Below are 19,323 nucleotides of genomic sequence, written 5' to 3' on the forward strand. Positions count from 1 at the left end.
GCAATTCTTTTCACTATTGTGTGTGTGTATATATATATATATTCTTTTTCACTATTGTGTGTGTGTATATATATATATTCTTTTCACTATTGTGTGTGTGTATATATATATATTCTTTTCACTATTGTGTGTGTGTGTGTATATATATATATATTCTTTTTTTTTTTTTCTGATTAATCAGAATAAAAAAAAAAGGATTTCTTTTTTTAATGAGTTAATGTAGGATAACGAGCATTACACAGCGCTGCTGTACTCTTCTGAAGTTAGTCTTCATCCTTTTTACCTAATTTACAGTGCGACCTTTTTTGTTTAGAGGGGATCTGTCATCATTGTCACCAACACTGGTACAGGCTAATTGTTTTTTATCATCATAATTATTATTATAATTAGTGTTTTTTTTCCGGCTCTACGTTGGTGGTATGGCGCACTCTGGGCATTCACTAAGCTGAGGTGCATTGGTACATTTGGCCCCAATTGTTACTCTTATTATTTCTCTCCCCCCTACGTACGTAGAGGCCCTTCGTGTTTGGAGATCTTGCACAGTGCTGCCACCTCGGAGCGTAGCCTGGACGGGCGCTCTGGCCGAGGGACAACAACTAGTCCCATAATCCTTCTCGCTGACTATGATTTTCATTATTGAATATCCTTTTTTGTCGATTAGTTGCTGCAGCCCCTTTCTATAATCTGTGTATACATAAAAGACCTACAGTGATAGACATCATACTGTATCTATATACTTCTATCTGTATATATTTAGAAGTATATAGATATTTGTATACAGATATGTCTATCTGTATGTATAGTCACTATAGATTTTGTCTTTTATTTTTATTTTTTTTACATAGAAGACCTGTAGTAGCTGTATACACACAGGTAATATCTGTCCATATCAGTGTTTCCCAACCAGAGTGCCTCCAGCTGTTGCAAAACTACAACTTCCAGCATGCCCGGGACAGCCGAAGGCTGTCCAGGCATGCTGGGAGTTGTAGTTTTTGTAACAGCTGGAGGCATCCTGGTTGGGAAACACTGGTCCGTATACTCATTGTATCTATATACTTAGAATCGTATATACATTAATTGTGTGTATATATATATATATATATATATATTATATATATATATATATATACCTACACATACACACACACACACACATAGAAGACCTGTAGTCATTGAATTCACACACAGGCATCACACCTGTATAAACATAGACATCCTATACATATGGGACAAACATATCTGTATATTGTATTTTATATACTTTTTATATGCATAGAAGACTTATAATAACTATATACACACAAAACTACAATCTATTTTGTATACTGTATTCTACAATCATAATATCTGTCCATACAGTATATAGTATTGTAACTATATCCCTAAAAAAAAAATGTATGTATATATATATATATATAATATATATATATATATATATATATATTAATACCGGTGTGTGTATATATATATATATACATACATACAGTACATATCTGTTGGGGTGTGGACTAGTAATGTAGCATTTGCCATAGGCTGGATGCTATTTCCATATCTCTATTATTTGCCTTAGGCTGGGTTCACACCACGTTTTTTGCAATACAGTTCCCGTATACGTTTTCAATGTGAAAACCGCACAGAACCGTATGCCAAATGGTGCATCAGGTCGAGTCCGTTTTGCGTCTTGTATGGTTTTGTCCATTTTTTTCCCATAACCGTAGCCTACCACGATTTTTGGTCCGGGTGAAAAACCGTATGGAATCCGTGTACATTTTTTTTTTTTTAAACATAGGAGTCAATGGGAACCATACAGAACCGTATGTGCGTACGTTCCATCCAGTTTGCACCATCCGGTTTTTTGACTTTGCACAGGTTTTTTTTGGGGGAATTTCAATCAAACAAGTGAAACTTTATTCATAGTAGAGTGAAAAGTTAAAAACGTATACTTTTTTCTTTCTTAAAAAACGGATGCAACCGGACATCATTTTTCAAACCGTATATGGTTTTTAACTTTGTACACACGTTTTCATACAGGTTAGTCCAGTTTTGAGAAATCTGTTTTTCATCCAAAAAACCTGATCCGGGAACTGTATTGCAGAAAACGTGGTGTGAACCCAGCCTTAAGATATAATCAGGTTCTAGGGGAATGTAAAGCCTTACACTTTTTTATGTCCCCATAGGGGACTATCTATAGCAATCATTTGATTGCAAAATACTGTTCCGTGCTATGCATAGAGCACAGCACTGATCAGTATTATCGCCTATCTCTGCTCTGGTCTGCACGATCTCAGACCAGAGCAGGAGACGCCGGGAGACGGACGGAGGCAGGTGAGGGGGACCTCCGGCCGCCATTACAGATGATCGGATTGCCACGGCAGCGCTGCGGGCGATCCAATCCAATCATCTATTTTATCATGCGCGTTGCCGCAGATGCCGTGATCTGTACTGATCACAGCATCTGAGGGGTTAATGGCGGACATCCGCGCGATCGCGGATGTCGGCCATTACCCGGCGGGTCCCCGGCTGCTGATAGCAGCCGGAATCTGCCGTGTATGACGCGAGCACACGCTCCGATGCTCGCGGTCATACACAGGGGCGTAAGTGTACATTCCTGGTGCGCGCGAAGTACCGCCAAACCAGGACGTACATTTACGTCCGTTGTCATTAAGGGGTTAAATCATTATGGTCATAAAAAAAAAAAAACTTTTTTTTTTCTCTGCATAGAACTCTATGGGGAGATTTATCAAAACCTGTGATGGAGAAATGTGAAGCAGTTTGCCCATAGCAACCTATCTTTTAATTTTTCAGAGGCCTTTTTTAAATAAAAAAAAAGCAATCTGATTGGTTGTTATGGGTAACTGGTCAACTTTTTCTCTGCACAGGTTTTGATAAATCTCCCCCTATGGGTTTGTCTTGGTTTGCAGGGACAGGAGCACTTGGCCATGCACTCTTCTCCCTGCTAGTTCTAGTCATCGGTCGTGGTATAAACATCCAGACTCTGACCATTTATAACTTTTGACATGTCAGCAGTTTTTATTATTTTTTTTTTTATGTGACAGGTACACTTTCGTACAAAAAAAATGATCACCTGATACAACAGGTCATTAAAAAAAAAAACAACAAAAAACTCAGATGATCTTAAAGGGGTACTTTGCTGCTCAGCGTTTGGAACAAACAGTTCCGAACGCTGGACCCGACGCCGGGAGCTTGCGACGTCATAACCCCGCCCCCTCATGCCATCACGCCCCGCCCCCCTCAATGCAAGTCTATGGGAGGGGGCGTGGCGACTGCCACGCCCCCCTTCCATAGACTTGCATTGAGGGGGGCGGGGGGCTATGACGTCACAAGCTCCCGACTCCAGCGTTCGGAACTGTTTTTTTTCCAAACGCTGTGGCAGCGGAGTACTCATTTAAAGGGGTTTAACTGGAAAAGAAAAACAGAGCTAATTTCTTCCAAGAACAGCACCCTGCCTGACCGCTAGCTGTGTCTGGTATTACAGTTCAGTTTCATTGAAGAAAGTGGAGCCAAGTTGTAATATCACACATAACCTGAGGACAGGGGGGGTGATGCTGTTTTTGAAAGAGAAATTAGCTCTGTTTTTCTAATGCTGGATAACCCCTTTAGGGTACATACACACGATTGAATGCTACCCTTCACTTTAATGTGTCTGTCAAAAGTTTACAGAAGTGTCAGAATGGCAATTTGCCGGCGTAACCTGTTGAAACGAATTATTAGCATAACTCGCAGTGGATTTGTTATTTCCTGTCGCTAAAACGTGACTATATTGTAAAACCTGCCATGACGTGTGGCTAACAGCAAACACTGGGCCACCTGCCAACTCTTGTTGCACAGTCATCCATGTCACAGGTTGTCGTTTACACCTACTCTGTGCACTATAGATTCTTAGCTTTTTCCCAGAAACAGCACCCCCCATTGTCTAGAGGCTGTGTCTGGTACTACATCCCGACTCTGTTTCCTTGAATGGGAGGACAGGAGTGGCACTGTTTCAGGAAGAGGGCAGCCATGTTTTTCTAACCAAATCCAACTTAACTTGCCATAGAGCCAACACTCACTGTGTACTGCAGTGCCCATCAAAGGGACATGTCAGGAAGGTTTCCCGATAATATTTACTGTAGCTTTGAGCTGCCACTATATTTTTTACAGTGGCACCCATCACTCATAGGCCCCCATTCTAAAATAAATTCTAAATATATATATTTTTTTGACTGGATGTCACCATGAAATTGCACTGTCTGCTTCACTACTCTTTATAGCAAAAAAAAATTAAAAATGTATATTTATGTATACTGGTGTGACCTGGACAGTCTTTAACCCCTTAAGGACATTTTTTTTGTACATCTGACCACTGTCACTTTAAACATTTATAACTCTGGAATGCTTTTAGTTATCATTCTGATTCCGAGAGTGTTTTTTTTTTCTTTTTTCGTGACATTCTACTTTAACATAGTGGTAAAATTTTATGGTAACTTGCATCCTTTCTTGGTGAAAAATCCCAAAATTTGATGAAAAATTTGAACATTTAGCAATTTTTCTAACTTTGAAGCTCTCTGCTTGTAAGGAAAATGGATATTCCAAATAATATTTTTTTTGGTTCACATATACAGTAACCCCCTGACCTACGATGGCCCCGACATATGATAAAATCGACATACGATGACCTCTCAGAGGCCATCGCATGTCGATGTCAGCATCAACATACGATGCTTTTATATGTCAGGGCCATCGCATTAACTGCTATTCGACAGCGCAAAATGCTTCAGCTGCTGTCGGATAGCAGTGTAATGTGCCCCAGCAGGTTCACTTACCTATTCCCGCTGCTCCGGTGTCTTCTTCGCGATCCTCCGGTGTCTTGCGCATCTTCTCCAGGGTTCGGGCCTCGCTTTCCGGCGTCGTTATTACGTCACTACGCACGCCACGCCGGTGCAGCAGCGTAATAACGTCACCAGAAAGCGAGGCCCGGACCCTGCAGAAGATGCGCAAGACACCGGAGGATCGCGAAGAAGACACCGGAGCAGCGGGACAGCATCAGGAGCCCCTGGAACAGCAGCGGGAGCGGTGAGGACCTGGTGTGGAGCGGCGGGGACAGGTGAGTACAGCTTCCTATACTTTACATTGCACGGATCCCTCAACATACGATGGATTCGACAAACGATGGGTCGTTTGGAACGAATTACCATCGTATGTTGAGGGACCACTGTACAATATGTCTACTTCATGTTTGCATCATAAAATTTATGAGGTTTTTTGGGAAGACACCAGAGAGCTTCAAAGTTCAGCAGCAATTTTCCAATTTTTCACAACATTTTCAAACTCGATATTTTTCAGGGACCAGTTCAGTTTTGAAGTGTCTTCATATTAGAAATACCCCATAAATGACCCCATTATAAAAACTGCACCCCTCAAAGTATTCAAAATGACATTCAGTCAGTGTTTTAACCCTTTAGGGGTTTCACAGGAATAGCAGCAAAGTGAAGGAGAAAATTCACAATCTTCATTTTTTTACACTCGCATGTTCTTGTAGACCCAATTTTTGAATTTTTGCAAGGGGTAAAAGGAGAAAATTTTTACTTGTATTTGTAGCCCAATTTCTCTCGAGTAAGCACATACCTCATATGTCTATGTAAAGTGTTCGGCGGGCGCAGTAGAGGGCTCAGAAGGGAAGGAGCGACAAGGGGATTTTGGAGAGAACATTTTTCTGAAATGGTTTTTGGGGGGCATGTTACCTTTAGGAAGCCCCTAGGGTGTCAAAACAGCAAAAAAAAAAAAAAACACATGGCATACCATTTTGGAAACTAGACCCCTCGGGGAACGTAACAAGGGATAAAGTGAGCCTTAATACCCCACAGGTGTTTCATGACTTTTGCATATGTAAAAAAAAAAATAATAATTTTACCTAAAATGCTTGTTTTCCCAAAAATGTTACATTTTTAAAAAGGGTAATAGCAGAAACCCCCCCCCCCCCCCAATTTTTAAGCCCAATTTCTTCCGATTCAGAAAACACCCCATATGGGGGTGAAAAGTGCTCTGCTGGCGCACTACAGGTCTCAGAAGAGGAGTAGTCACATTTGGCTTTTTGGAAGCAAATTTTGCTCTGGGGGCATGCCGCATTTAGGAAGCCCCTATGGTGCCAGGAAAGCAAAAAAAAAAAAACACATGGCATACTATTTTGGAAACCAGACCCCTCGGTGAACGTAACAAGGGGTTAAGTGAACCTTTATACCCCATAGGTTTGGACTTCTGCCAGGCCAGCAGGAATCCAAAGTCTGTTGAAAAGATGGGGGAAAATGTGCTCTGGACAAGTAGGGAGATACCTAGTGGCAGCTTTTTTAACCCCTTAAGGACCAAGGACGTTCTGGAACGTCCCCGCACCCTGGGCTTTAAGGACCAAGGACGTTACAGAACGTCCTGGTGTTTCTCTGGTCTCTGCCGCGTGCCGGGCAGAGATCGGAACGGCATGTCTGCTGTAATCGTTCACCAGGCATGCCGTGCAAATGCCTAGGGGGGTCCCGGGACCCCCGCATGTCGGCGATCGCAGAAAATCGCATGTTAATTGTGATGATCGGAGCTGTCAGTGACAGCCCTGATCATCTTGCAGGGTAGGAGTGAAGTCGCAATGCTGCGATCTCCTCCTATCCCCTGCCATTAATCAGAATTGATTCTGACCAATTGCAGAGCAGGACAGTGGGTTGCCATGGCAACCCCCCGTTATGGCCACCCCCTGGATGTCGAGGGGATCGTGGGAAGAAGATGGAGGCCGGGTACCTTACCTGAAGATGCCTGGGAACAGCTGATAGTCGCTGGAGACTGCTGGATCCTTGCTCAGGTAGGGAAGCGCCGGTGGGGGGGGGGGGGGGGGTGTATTGAAAGTGAAAGTAAAGTGATCTTTACTGTGGCAACCACTAGGAAGGCCAAACTGCAACTCCCAGCATGCCCAGGCAGCCAAGGGCTGTCTGGGCATGCTGGGAGTTGTAGTTTTGCAACATCTGTTGGGTCACAGTTTGGAGACCACTGTTACAGTGGTGCCCAAACGGTAGCCCTCCAGATGTTGCCAAACTACAACTTTCAGCATGCCTAGACCACCCAGGCATGCTGGGAGTTGTAGTTCTGTAACATCTGTCCCTTCAGTTTTAGCAATTTTCATGACATTTTTGAAAATTGCTGCTCTACTTTGAAGCCCTCTAATTTTTTCAAAAAGCAAAAATAAGTCCATTTTATGATGCCAACATAAAGTGGACATATTGTATTTGTGGAGAAAAATAAAATTTATTGGGAATATCCATTTTCCTTACAAGTAGAGAGATTCAAAGTTAGAAATGCTAAATTTTCACAATTTTCATGAAATTTTGGGATTTTTCACCAAGAAAGGATGCAAGTAACGCTGAAAATTTAACACCAAAATAAAGTAGAATATGTCACGAAAAAACACTCAGAATCATAATGATAAGTAAAAGCATCCCAGAGTTATTAATGTTTAAAGTGACAGTGGTCAGATGTTTTAGAAGTTTCGTTCTCTCAGTGGAATCTGCCCCGAACTGCACTGTAGTCGAGACATTTATGGCCGACATTTATAGGTAGTGTGCATGACCCCTCCAGTAAGACAGGGCTTGGCCAATCCCAGGCACTGAGAATTTCCTTCTGATGACGTGGTTTCCGTCAGCCCTTTCAATAAGAGGATGCTGCAGCTCCTGGTCCCATCACATGGCAGCCTGTGTGGATGAGCAATGTGCCACTTCAGCAGGCGTCTTCTCAGTGACTGGAAGAAGTGTATCGGCCCTGTCAGAGTGTCCCCGCATTGTATTGTTCAGGGAGAAGAGGACGTCCCAGTCAGGCAGCCATGCTTCTGGGCCTTTTCAATAGGTAGCGTGGCGTTCAGACCGCTCAATGCTCCCCCTGGAGTGAAGTAGTGGGGCGTCTCTAGTTCCATTTTTTTGGTCTTCCCCCTTCCAGCCCTATGACTCGAGTATGAGGCACATTGGGAAGCTGTACCCATATCATATTAAGCAGGAAGCGGCTACTATCTGCAGGTGACGCCTGGGTGCCAGCCCTGGGCCTTACTAGGCCTCTGTGCAGCTTTATTATAATTATCACATTTCTGATCCTGCACGATCAACGCCGTAAAACCGTAAAAACTACAACTCATGGTGCAAAGACTGAAAAATCTTTATGTTCGTATGAAAAAAAAGCCTTGGTGCAAGATTCTCTTTGTTGCCCTTAGCAACCAGTCCCAAATCTTTAATTTCTCATATTGCTCTGGTAAAATGAAAGCTAAGCTGATAGATCCTTTGTTGCCCAGAGCAGCCATACTATCGGACATCTTCTGGTGTCTGAGGTCATTGCCCATATCTTGGGTGACTGTATGCTGAGCGTTACATTTACAGGAAGTCTTGTGTCACCTCACATGTAATCGTATTGGCGGGAAGCTGTTGTGCTTCCTTCTCTGTTCTACAGCTGTAAATGCTGCGTCTCTGCCCAGGCAGATTTCACATGGTGCGGTGGTACAAGTATCTTATACATCTGCAACCTCCATGCTTCATAATATAGATCAGACATTGGCTTTGTCACCCATAGCAACCTTCAAAGTGCTGCTTAAATGTTTCCCAAGCAGTTTAACCCCTAACGCCCCCTAACGATTATGCTGATGTCTGGCATTAGTGGTAAGTCCTGCCTGCTGATAGCAGCCTTTACTTACTGGGTATGAAGCGCACTCCGCTCACCTGGAGCATGACCAGGGCCATACAGCGCAACACCCTAAACCACCACACCGAGGGGCCAATGTCGCCAGAAAGAAAAAGCTCATAACCCACATGGAACATCATTTTATTATGAACTAACTGAGTACCCGGCGTTGCCCGGTTTTTCCTTCCTAATCCTTGTTGGGGAGGAAAATCAACAAAGGAGGAAGCTTTTGACTTTAAATCCCATCCCCATATATTGTTGTCATATCCCAACCCCATATCACGTCCTCCTATCCCGTCCTCCTATCCCGTCCTCCTATCCCTCCTCCTATCTCGACCTCCTATCCCGTCCTTCTATCCCGTCCTCCTATCTCGGCCTCCTATCCCATCCTCCTATCTCGACCTCCTATCCCGTCCTCCTATCTCAACCCCCTATCCTGTCCTCCTATCTCCACCTCTTATGCCGACCTCCCATCTCAACCTCCTATCTCGGCCTCCTATCCCGACCTCCTATCTCAACCCCCTATCCTGTCCTATCTCCACCTCTTATGCCGACCTCCCATCTCAACCTCCTATCTCGGCCTCCTATCCCATCCTCCTATCTCGACCTCCTATCCCGTCCTCCTATCTCAACCCCCTATCCTGTCCTCCTATCTCCACCTCTTATGCCGACCTCCCATCTCAACCTCCTATCTCGGCCTCCTATCCCGACCTCCTATCTCAACCCCCTATCCTGTCCTCCTATCTCCACCTCTTATGCCGACCTCCCATCTCAACCTCCTATCACGTCCTCCTATCCCGTCCTCCTATCCCGTCCTCCTATCCCTCCTCCTATCTCGACCTCCTATCCCGTCCTTCTATCCCGTCCTCCTATCTCGGCCTCCTATCCCATCCTCCTATCTCGACCTCCTATCCCGTCCTCCTATCTCAACCCCCTATCCTGTCCTCCTATCTCCACCTCTTATGCCGACCTCCTATCCCGACCTCCTATCCCGACCTCCTATCCCGTCCTCCTATCCCGTCCTCCTATCCCGTCCTCCTATCCCGTCCTCCTATCCCGTTCTCCTATCTCAACCTTACATCTCAACCTCCTATCCCGATCTCCTTTCCCGTCCTCATATCTCAATCTCCTATCCCATCCTCCTATCTCGACCTCCTATCCAGACCTCCTATCCCGTCCTCCTTTCCTGTCCTCCTATCCTGACCTGCTTACTTGTCCTCATATCTCGACCTCCTATCCCGTCCTCCTATCTTGTCCTTCTATCCCGACCTCCTATACCGACCTCATATCTCGTCCTCATATCCCATCCTCCCATCCCGACCTCCCATCCTGTCCTCATATCCCGACTCGTAATATGTGTACCAGGTAATGAAATAGCTCCAGCTGTACAGAAATGATATAGGAACGGACTTTAAACAAAACCCCTGACCCTCACAAATGGGGGTAGTTAAGGGTTAAATTAACTATCCTATATTTTAAGTGGACATATAAGTAACATGTGACCAAGTATTATCGAAATATCTCCAGCCGTTTGGAAGTTATGCAGTAACATATATTTCCCATTGACTTGCATGGGACTTTAAACATAAACCCCGCTCCTGGCAAATGGGGGTCAGTAAGGGTTAAATTACCTATCCTATGTTTGTTGTTGACATGTATGCCAAGTTTCATGTTAATATCTTTAGCCGTTTGGAAGTTTTTGTGGAACATACATACATATATACATACACATACACACACACACGTTGAGTTTTATATATATATAGATAATGCCATAACGGAAACCGTGAATATCTGGAGAGTGATGCATATCCAGGCACGATAACAAATAATACGGGCACAACAGGAAGGAGAAAAGTATTCGGAAAGTCCCCCCATTCACTCTAATTCGAGGTTTACGGTCAGAGTTCATCTGATAGAGATTATTTCTGATAAATGGGATCCATACCTAAGACCCCAACCCACTAGCCACCACTGAGAGTGAATGGAGAGGTGGCTGGGACTAGGAAACTGCTGAGCTTGCAATAATGGAGGTTAGTTGTCCCCTGAATGGTGGTGGTGTCTATGCTCAACTGCTGCCTAATTTATTTTCTACTAGCTGAGTACCCGGCGTTGCCCGGTTTTTCCTTCCTAATCCTTTTTGGGGAGGAAAATAAACAAAGGAGGAAGCTTTTGACTTCATATCCAGTCCTCATATATTGTTGTCATATCCCAACCCCACATCCCGACCTCCTATCCCGACCTCCTATCCCGACCTCCTATCCCGACCTCCTATCCCGTCCTCCTATCCCGTCCTCCTATCCCGTCCTCCTATCCCGACCTCCTATCCCGGCCTCCTATCCCGGCCTCCTATCCCGTCCTCCTATCCCGTCCTCCTATCCCGTCCTCCTATCCCGTCCTCCTATCCCGTCCTCCTATCCCGTCCTCTTATCCCGTCCTCTTATCCCGTCCTCCTATCCCATCTTCCTATCCCGATCTCCTTTCCCGTCCTCATATCTCGATCTCCTATCCCATCCTCCTATCTCGACCTCCTATCCTGACCTCCTATCCAGACCTCCTATCCCGTCCTCCTTTCCTGTCCTCCTATCCCGACCTCCTTTCCCGTCCTCATATCTCGACCTCCTATCTTGACCTCCTATCTCGACCTCCTATCTTGACCTCCTATTCCAACCTCCTATCCCGTCCTCCTATCTTGTCCTCCTATCCCGACCTCCTACCCGACCTCCTATCGCGACCTCCTATCCCGTCCTCCTATCCCGTCCTCCTATCCCGTCCTCCTATCCCGTCCTCTTATCCCGTCCTCTTATCCCGTCCTCCTATCCCATCTTCCTATCCCGATCTCCTTTCCCGTCCTCATATCTCGATCTCCTATCCCATCCTCCTATCTCGACCTCCTATCCTGACCTCCTATCCAGACCTCCTATCCCGTCCTCCTTTCCTGTCCTCCTATCCCGACCTCCTTTCCCGTCCTCATATCTCGACCTCCTATCTTGACCTCCTATCTCGACCTCCTATCTTGACCTCCTATTCCAACCTCCTATCCCGTCCTCCTATCTTGTCCTCCTATCCCGACCTCCTACCCGACCTCCTATCGCGACCTCATATCTCGTCCTCATATCTCGTAATATGTGTACCAGGTAATGAAATAGCTCCAGCTGTATGGAAATTATATGGGAACGGACTTAAAAAAAAACCCTGACCCTCACAAATGGGGGTAGTTAAGGGTTAAATTAACTATCCTATATTTTAAGTGGACATATAAGTAACATGTGACCAAGTATTATCGAAATATCTCCAGCCGTAAGTTATGTAGTAACATATATTTCCCATTGACTTGCATGGGACTTTAAACATAAACCCCGCTCCTGGCAAATGGGGGTGAGTAAGGGTTAAATTATCTATCCTATGTTGTTGACATATAAGTAACATGTGTAACATTTGAAAGTTTTTGTGGAACATACATACATACATATATACACACATACATATATACACACATACATACATACATACATACATATATACACACATACACATATACACACATACATACATACATACATATAGGGATCGACCGATTATCGGTATGGCCGATATTATCGGCCGATAATCACGATTTTGGGCATTATCAGTATCGGCAATTACCTTGCCGATAATGCCCCGCCCCCCGCACCGACAACGCCCCCCCGACCCGCCGCACCGCGACCGCCCCCCCCCCCCCCGACCCACTGCACCACGTCGCACCCCCCACCGTAGTGCTGGGCGGTATACCGGTATGGATTTTTGCCCATACCACTATACCAGTCGGGCCCCTCCCCCACCCTCCGAGTCAATAAAAAAAATTTAACTTACCCGTAATGGGGCTGGTCCGGGCCATCCATCCTTCCTGTAGTGTCCGGCGGCATTACGGGTGGAGGGTGAACCGGTCCGGGCTGTCCTTCTTCTCCGGGGGTCATCTTCTCCACCCTGGGCAGGCTCCGGCCTAGTACACCGTGACGTCAGGTGCATCGCTGCGCACGGGCGTCACTGCGCAGCGGCGTCTATGCTGCGTTACTAGGCCGGAGCCTGCCCGGAGTGGAGAAGAGGACCCCCGGAGAAGAAGGACAGCCCGGACCGGTTCACCCTCCACCCGGAATGCCGCCGGACACTACAGGAAGGATGGATGGCCCGGACCACCCTGACAGGTAGGGGGAGAGAAATCAATGATCTGCAGCGGTGTCGCGGGGGGGATAAATAGCCGATAACTTATACCGGAATATCGGTATAAGTTATCGGCTATCGGCCCTAACCTCCACCGATTATCGGTATTGGCCCTAAAAAACGATATTGGTCGATCCCTACATACATACATACATACATACATACACACACACATTGAGTTTTATATATATATATATAGATGGGCTTTCAAGCACTGAACTTGGTTATGTTTAGAATTCCCATAGACAGTGAATGGAGTGGTGCCTGAGTTTGTGCGCCTTCACTCCATTCATGTGAGGGACAGATAACCTGAATCAGTACAGCACAGCAAAGTCAGCTGTCTCTATAATTCCAGCTACATAGTCTGCCCGAATGTAGCAGTTAGTGGGCAAGGGAACCCCACTCTACAGACAGAAACATCTACCAAACAAAATGGTGGGCTAGTGTATATGTGGTTGATGAGACAGGATGTTATGGTCAAAGTGAGATACTGGGACACACCTAAGGTATACCCTAAGAGGACAGCCCCGTAAAGCAGACAGCCCCAGTGTTGATCTTATAAGGTGTTAAAGAGCCGAGGATCAGTCGCAGCACTGGATGATCGTGTGGGCACATTTTTTTATTTTTATTTTTTAAATCAACTGGTGCTAGAAACTTAAACAGATTTATAAATCACTTCTATTAAAAAATCTTAATCCTTTCAGTACTTATTAGCGGCTGTATACTACAGAGGAAGTTCTTTTCTTTTTGGATTTTTTTTGTCTGTCTGACCACAATGCTCTCTGTTGACACCTCTGTCCATGTCAGGAACTGTCCAGAGCTGCAAAAGTTTTCTATGGGGATTTTCTCCTGCATTGGACCTAAAATAGACAGAGGTGTCAGCAGAGAGCACTGTGGACAGACAGAATAGAAATCCAAAAAGACAATAATTTTCTCTGTAGCATACAACCGCTAATAAGTGCTGTAAGGATTAAGATTTTTTTTAATAGAAGTAATTTACAAATCTGTTTAACTTTCTGGCACCAGTTATTTAAAAAAAATTTTTTTCCACCGGAGTACCCCTTTAAGTCCTGCAGGAACACATGAGAACTGAGTTCCTGCACTTTTTTTCACAGCAGGAACACCGTTCCCATTACCAGGAGTCCTGCAGGACCAGCCCTTGAGTGAAAATCTTGGGTGAGTTCCTGCACTTTTCCCCCCCGTACTTAACCCCTGCATTGAGGACTGTAGAAAATGCTGCTTGCAAATCCCTAAATGTGTTGTGATGGCAGCCATATTGGTTGTCACCCAGTTTACCAAGAAACGGTTCATTATAATCTGCCCTCAAATGGCCCAAATCAAAGAATAGCTTAATTATTAACACCCCTGTAATCGGTTACTGGCAGGGTTACAAATTCTAACCGAACAGAAAACATCAATGTGAATCTTGGCATCGAATATAGTAGCCAAATAGAAAATTGTGTAACCAGCAGTACACGCAGTTTACAAAACCTAGCCATCAATAAACTTTATACCGGCTGAACTTGGTGCCTATTCCTACTGTCACCAGAGTGCCCGTCTGCAGTGATACAGTGAGTACTATGGCTTCACATAACAGTAATTCATCACTAACTATAACACCATTAAATAATCTTTGATACACTTAAGAGAACTCCACTTTATTATGTATTGCATGTTGAACCCCAAGTTTTTTTCTTAGTTGCAACTATAATACCGTATATACTCGAGCATAAACCGACCCGAATATAAGCCGAGGCCCCTAATTTTACCCCAACTATAAGCCTAGGGTGGGAAATACATCATCCCCCCCATGTAATCATCCAGACCCCCGTCATCATCACCCTCGTCATAATCACCCCCCTCCTTCATGCTGGGAGTTGTAGTTTTGAAACATCTGGAGGTCCGCAGGTTGAAGACCACTGCGGCCTTCGTCATCATCCAGACCCCCCCCCCCCCTTTAGTTTTCTACTCACCTCCCCTCGGTGGGAAGGAAGGGTGAGCTGGTCCGGGCCATCTATGCTGCAGGGACCGTCCGGTGGGGATGGTTAGTCGTTCCGGGCTGTCCATTTTCACAAGAAGGCCCTCTTCTCCGGGCCGGCCCCGGACTAGTGACGTTGCCTTGACGATGACGCGCAGGGACGTTCATGCACAGGTATGTCTGCTGCGCAAAGACGTCCCTGTGCATCGTCCTCAAGGCAACGTCACTATGCCGGGGCCAGCCCGGCCTGGAGTGGAGAAGAGGGCCTCCCTATGAAGATGGACAGCCAGGAAAGACTAACCCTCCCCACCGGACGGTCCCTGCAGCATAGATGGCCCGGACCAGCTCACCCTTCCTTCCCACCGAGGGGAGGTAAATAGAAAACTAAAGGGGGGTCTGGATGATGACGAAGGCCGCAGTGGTCTTCAACCTGTGGACCTCCAGATATTTCAAAACTACAACTACCAGCATGCCCGGACAGCCGAAGGCTGTCCGGGCATGCTGGGAATTGTAGTTTTGCAACATCTGGACGTCCGCAGGTTGAAGACCACTGAGAAGGGAATTGACAGGTGGAGAGTTCACTCGAGTATAAGCTTAAGGGCACCTTTTTAGCACGAAAAATCGTGCTGAACAACTAGGCTTATACTTGAGTATATACGGTACCAAATATGAATATTGTGCTCCTGAAAAGGCCATTGATGACCATGGTGCCACGTTTGCCTATAATGTGCTACCACCCATGTCAGCCGCCACAAACGTCGATGTGTATGGGGAGGTCGGGAAATATTGAAAATGTAATGCCACCTTAAACTGTGGGTGATGTATCTAGCTTTGGACTTCCTTTGTACCATGTCAGAATTTTACATTACTGGTGTATCTCATAACAACATTTTATCATAACTTTAGATAATTAAACTATGTAGAAAAATGATCAAGTTCTTTTCATTTACAGCTGCCACGTGTTCAATGGCACAAGACAATGAGACCTCGATAGGAAGTTCTTCTGTGTCGTCTTCCCTAGAAGTAGACTCCACTCTCTACGAGGGCTACGTCTGTACGTTGACCCCGGAGCTGGTCCTCAAGGCTAGGGAAGAATTGCAGGAGAAGCCAGAATGGAGGTTACGTGATGTCCAAGCTCTGAGGGACATGATATGGAAGGAATACCCCAACCTACGGACACGAGTCGATGACGCCTTCTTGCTCCGCTTCCTGAGGGCTCGCAAGTTTGACTATGACCGAGCTCTACAGCTGTTGGTCAATTATTACGGTTGCCGGAAAGGATGGCCGGAAGTATTTACCAACCTTAGACCTTCCGCGGTTAAACCTGTGCTGGACTCTGGTTTCTTGACTGTTCTACCTCACACAGACGCAGAGGGAAGACGTATTGTCTGTATTCGCCCTGGTATGATTAAAGTTTTTTTTATTTTATTTTTTTTTGCTTTTGTATACAAAATCTCCAATGAACAGCATCAGTGGGATCCATTTTGATGCCCATTTCTGAAAATCTTTTGGGTTCCTAGGACCACAGAAATTATAGAGCCAAACCGTGACAACCCTGGTTAAAGGGGTTATCCAGGAAAAAACTTTTATTTATATATATATATATATATATATATATATATATATATATATATATATATCAAATGGTTCCAGAAACAGATTTGTAAATTACTTCTATTAAAAAATCTTAATCCTTTCAGTACTAATGAGCTGCTGAAGTTGAATTGTTCTTTTGCTCTCTGATGACACGTGTCTCGGGAGCTGTCCAGAGTAGAAGCAAATTCCCATAGGAACTGCACAGAGCAGAATAGGTTTGCTATGGGAATTTGCTTCTACTCTGAACAGCTCTTGAGACACGTGTCATCAGAGAGCACTTAGACAGAAAAGAACTCAACTTCAGCAGCTGATAATTATTGGAAGGATTAAGATTTTTTAATAGAAGTAATTTACAAATCTGTTTAACTTTCTGGAGCCAGTTGATGTAAAAAAAAATTAAAAATAAGTTTTTTTCCTGGATATCCCCTTTAATTCGATACCACTGTCACAGAGCAGTGGCACAGATTTGCTGCTGGGCAGAGAAAAGAAAAAAGTCAGATTGTGGCACAGTTGCATCATGCCAATGTACGGGAGAAGCCACTGTGCAGTCTAAACCCTACTCATGAATTCTGCTATCATTTTGCACATATATAAAGCATTTTAAGCTCACAGAATATTATTGTGAGGAGGAGGGGGATGCAGCTGCAGCTTCTTTTTTTCTGTAATTTGCATGATGTGAGAGGGAAGAAGGGGCAGAAGTAAGGAGCCATCTGTTTGGGTTACAGCAATGAGTACAACACTACAGCAAGCATAGAGAGAGAGAGATGAAAAAACCACCCAAAAACATGTTAACCATGGCAGCCATACTCCAGGCGAAACATATTCATCACTATTTTTATAACTACAGTGATCCCTCAACTTACAATGGCCTCAACATACAATAGTTTCAACATACAATGGTCTTTTCTGGACCATTGTAACTTGAAACCAGACTCAACATACAATGAACAGACAGTCCAGATCTGTGATACCTGTCAATGGCCGGAAGAACCGACCAATCAGAATGGGCATTTTACTGGTAAATCACCTGTATTACTGAAGTGCATGCACTGACTGGCTGTCTGGTAGCGCCCCCTACAGTACAGGGAGGTATTACAAGTTCTGTACTACTCCTTACCTGTGCCAGGGTTAGCTGCTCCATTTGGGACACTATGTGTACTGTATAGGACCCTGAAGAAGCTCCTGTCCTCTACTTAGTCCTTTGTTTCCCAACCAGGGTGCCTCCAGCTGTTGCAAAACTACAACTCCCAGCATGCCCGGACAGCCAGCAGCTGTCCGGGCATGCTGGGAGTTGTAGTTTTGCAACAGCTGGAGGCACCCTGGTTGGGAAACACTGACATAGACAGTGATTTACAGCTCCCAGCAGATCTTTCTTACTTTTATATGTAAGGATTTGCTTTATCTATATTAGTTATCTCCCTATTTTTCTTTTATCCTCACTTTTTCCTATTTTTGGATGACATTTTGGTGGCTTCAGAACCAATTACCAGGTTTCTATAGAGTTCTGGTCTCAACATACAATGGTCTCAACATACAATGGTTGTCCTGGAACCAATTAATATTGTAATTTGAGGGACCGCTGTATTACTTTCTTTTGTCCATTAGGTCAGTGGAATCCTCGGAGTTACCCGATCACTGAAAATCTTCGTGCCATGTATCTGTCTCTGGAAAAACTGATAGAAGCCGAGGAGACGCAAGTGAATGGTATTGTGATCCTAGCTGACTACGAGGGGGTTGGTTTGTCCCATGCATCTCACCTTGGACCGTTTATTGCCAAGAAGATTATTGGGATTCTTCAGGTGAGTTGCCTATAATGCAAAGGGGTAATGACGAAGGGGATCTTGACTGTAAAATTAGGGCAAAGGGGTTGGGGTTGGGGGGGGGGGGGGTCACGCTCTGCAATTTCTGAAGTAGTTTTTCCATTCAATCTAGAAGTGGACTTAGAAAGAACAATAAATGAGGACTTTCCTTCCAATGTACACTTTGGCCTACAGCCTGTGTGATGTGTCTCTCACAGGCATTACTAGTCAAGCGTGTAGACTTTTGATTACCACCCCCTTTCCCTCCACCCAGCAATGTTGCTATCTTTAACCCTTAAAGGGGTACTCCGGTGAAAACCTTTTTTTTTTTATCAACTGGTGCCAGAAAGTTAAACAGATTTGTAAATTACTTCTATTAAAAAATCTTGATCCTTCCTGTACTTATTAGCTGCTGAATATTACAGAGGAAATTCTTTTCTTTTTGAAACACAGAGCTGTCTGCTGACATCATGACCACAGTGCTCTCTGCTGACATCTCTGTCCATTTTTAGGAACTGTCCAGGGTAAAAGGAAATCCCCATAGCAAACATATGCTGTTCTGGACAGTTCCTAAAATGGACAGAGATGTCAGCAGAGAGCACTGTGTTTCAAAAAGAAAAGAATTTCCTCTGTAGTATTCAGCAGCTAATAAGTACAGGAAGGATTAAGATTTTTTTAATAGAAGTAATTTACAAATCTGTTTAACTTTCTGGCACCAGTTGATATAAAAAAAAAAAAAAAAGTTTTTCACCGGAGTACCCCTTTAAATGGGCTTGTAGTGATCTTTGTCTGGCTGCTTCACGAGGGGAGTAAACAGAAATGCCGCACACTTCTCCTTAACCATTCTCCTGATATATTCTCCATCAATCAAAACTTTTGACGTGTCCCTGTGACATCCCCACCAAAAATAGAGAACCATATAAAACAAGTATATATCAAGAAATATAATCTTTATTGAAAATTCACAGATCTAAAAACACATAAAAAACATGTAAGGAATGGGTACTACGGATAAACAGGCAGAACAATGGAAGTGAGGGCGCTGTGATATAGTCA

General features: G+C 44.6%; 1 protein-coding gene across 4 annotated transcripts in view; it reads left to right on the plus strand.

Moving 5' to 3' along the window:
• TTPAL (alpha tocopherol transfer protein like) overlaps positions 1 to 19,323 on the plus strand; it is a 46,271-nt gene that overhangs the window by 16,010 nt on the left and 10,938 nt on the right. For 2 of the 4 annotated variants that reach the window (XR_008849209.1, XM_056547919.1), the window contains exons 1-3: positions 7,725 to 7,875; positions 15,825 to 16,274; positions 18,074 to 18,267. Coding sequence is in view for 3 of the 4 variants with exons in the window: in XM_056547919.1 (XP_056403894.1) it covers positions 7,740 to 7,875; positions 15,825 to 16,274; positions 18,074 to 18,267 (780 nt within the window). In the remaining variant the exon portion in view is untranslated. Of the gene's footprint in view, positions 1 to 6,734; positions 6,842 to 7,724; positions 7,876 to 15,824; positions 16,275 to 18,073; positions 18,268 to 19,323 lie in introns of those variants that run through there. The other 2 variants (XM_056547920.1, XM_056547921.1) reach the window with 2 other exon arrangements.

The sequence above is a fragment of the Hyla sarda genome, chromosome 12 (genome assembly GCF_029499605.1).
Source record: "Hyla sarda isolate aHylSar1 chromosome 12, aHylSar1.hap1, whole genome shotgun sequence".
NCBI lineage: Eukaryota > Metazoa > Chordata > Amphibia > Anura > Hylidae > Hyla > Hyla sarda.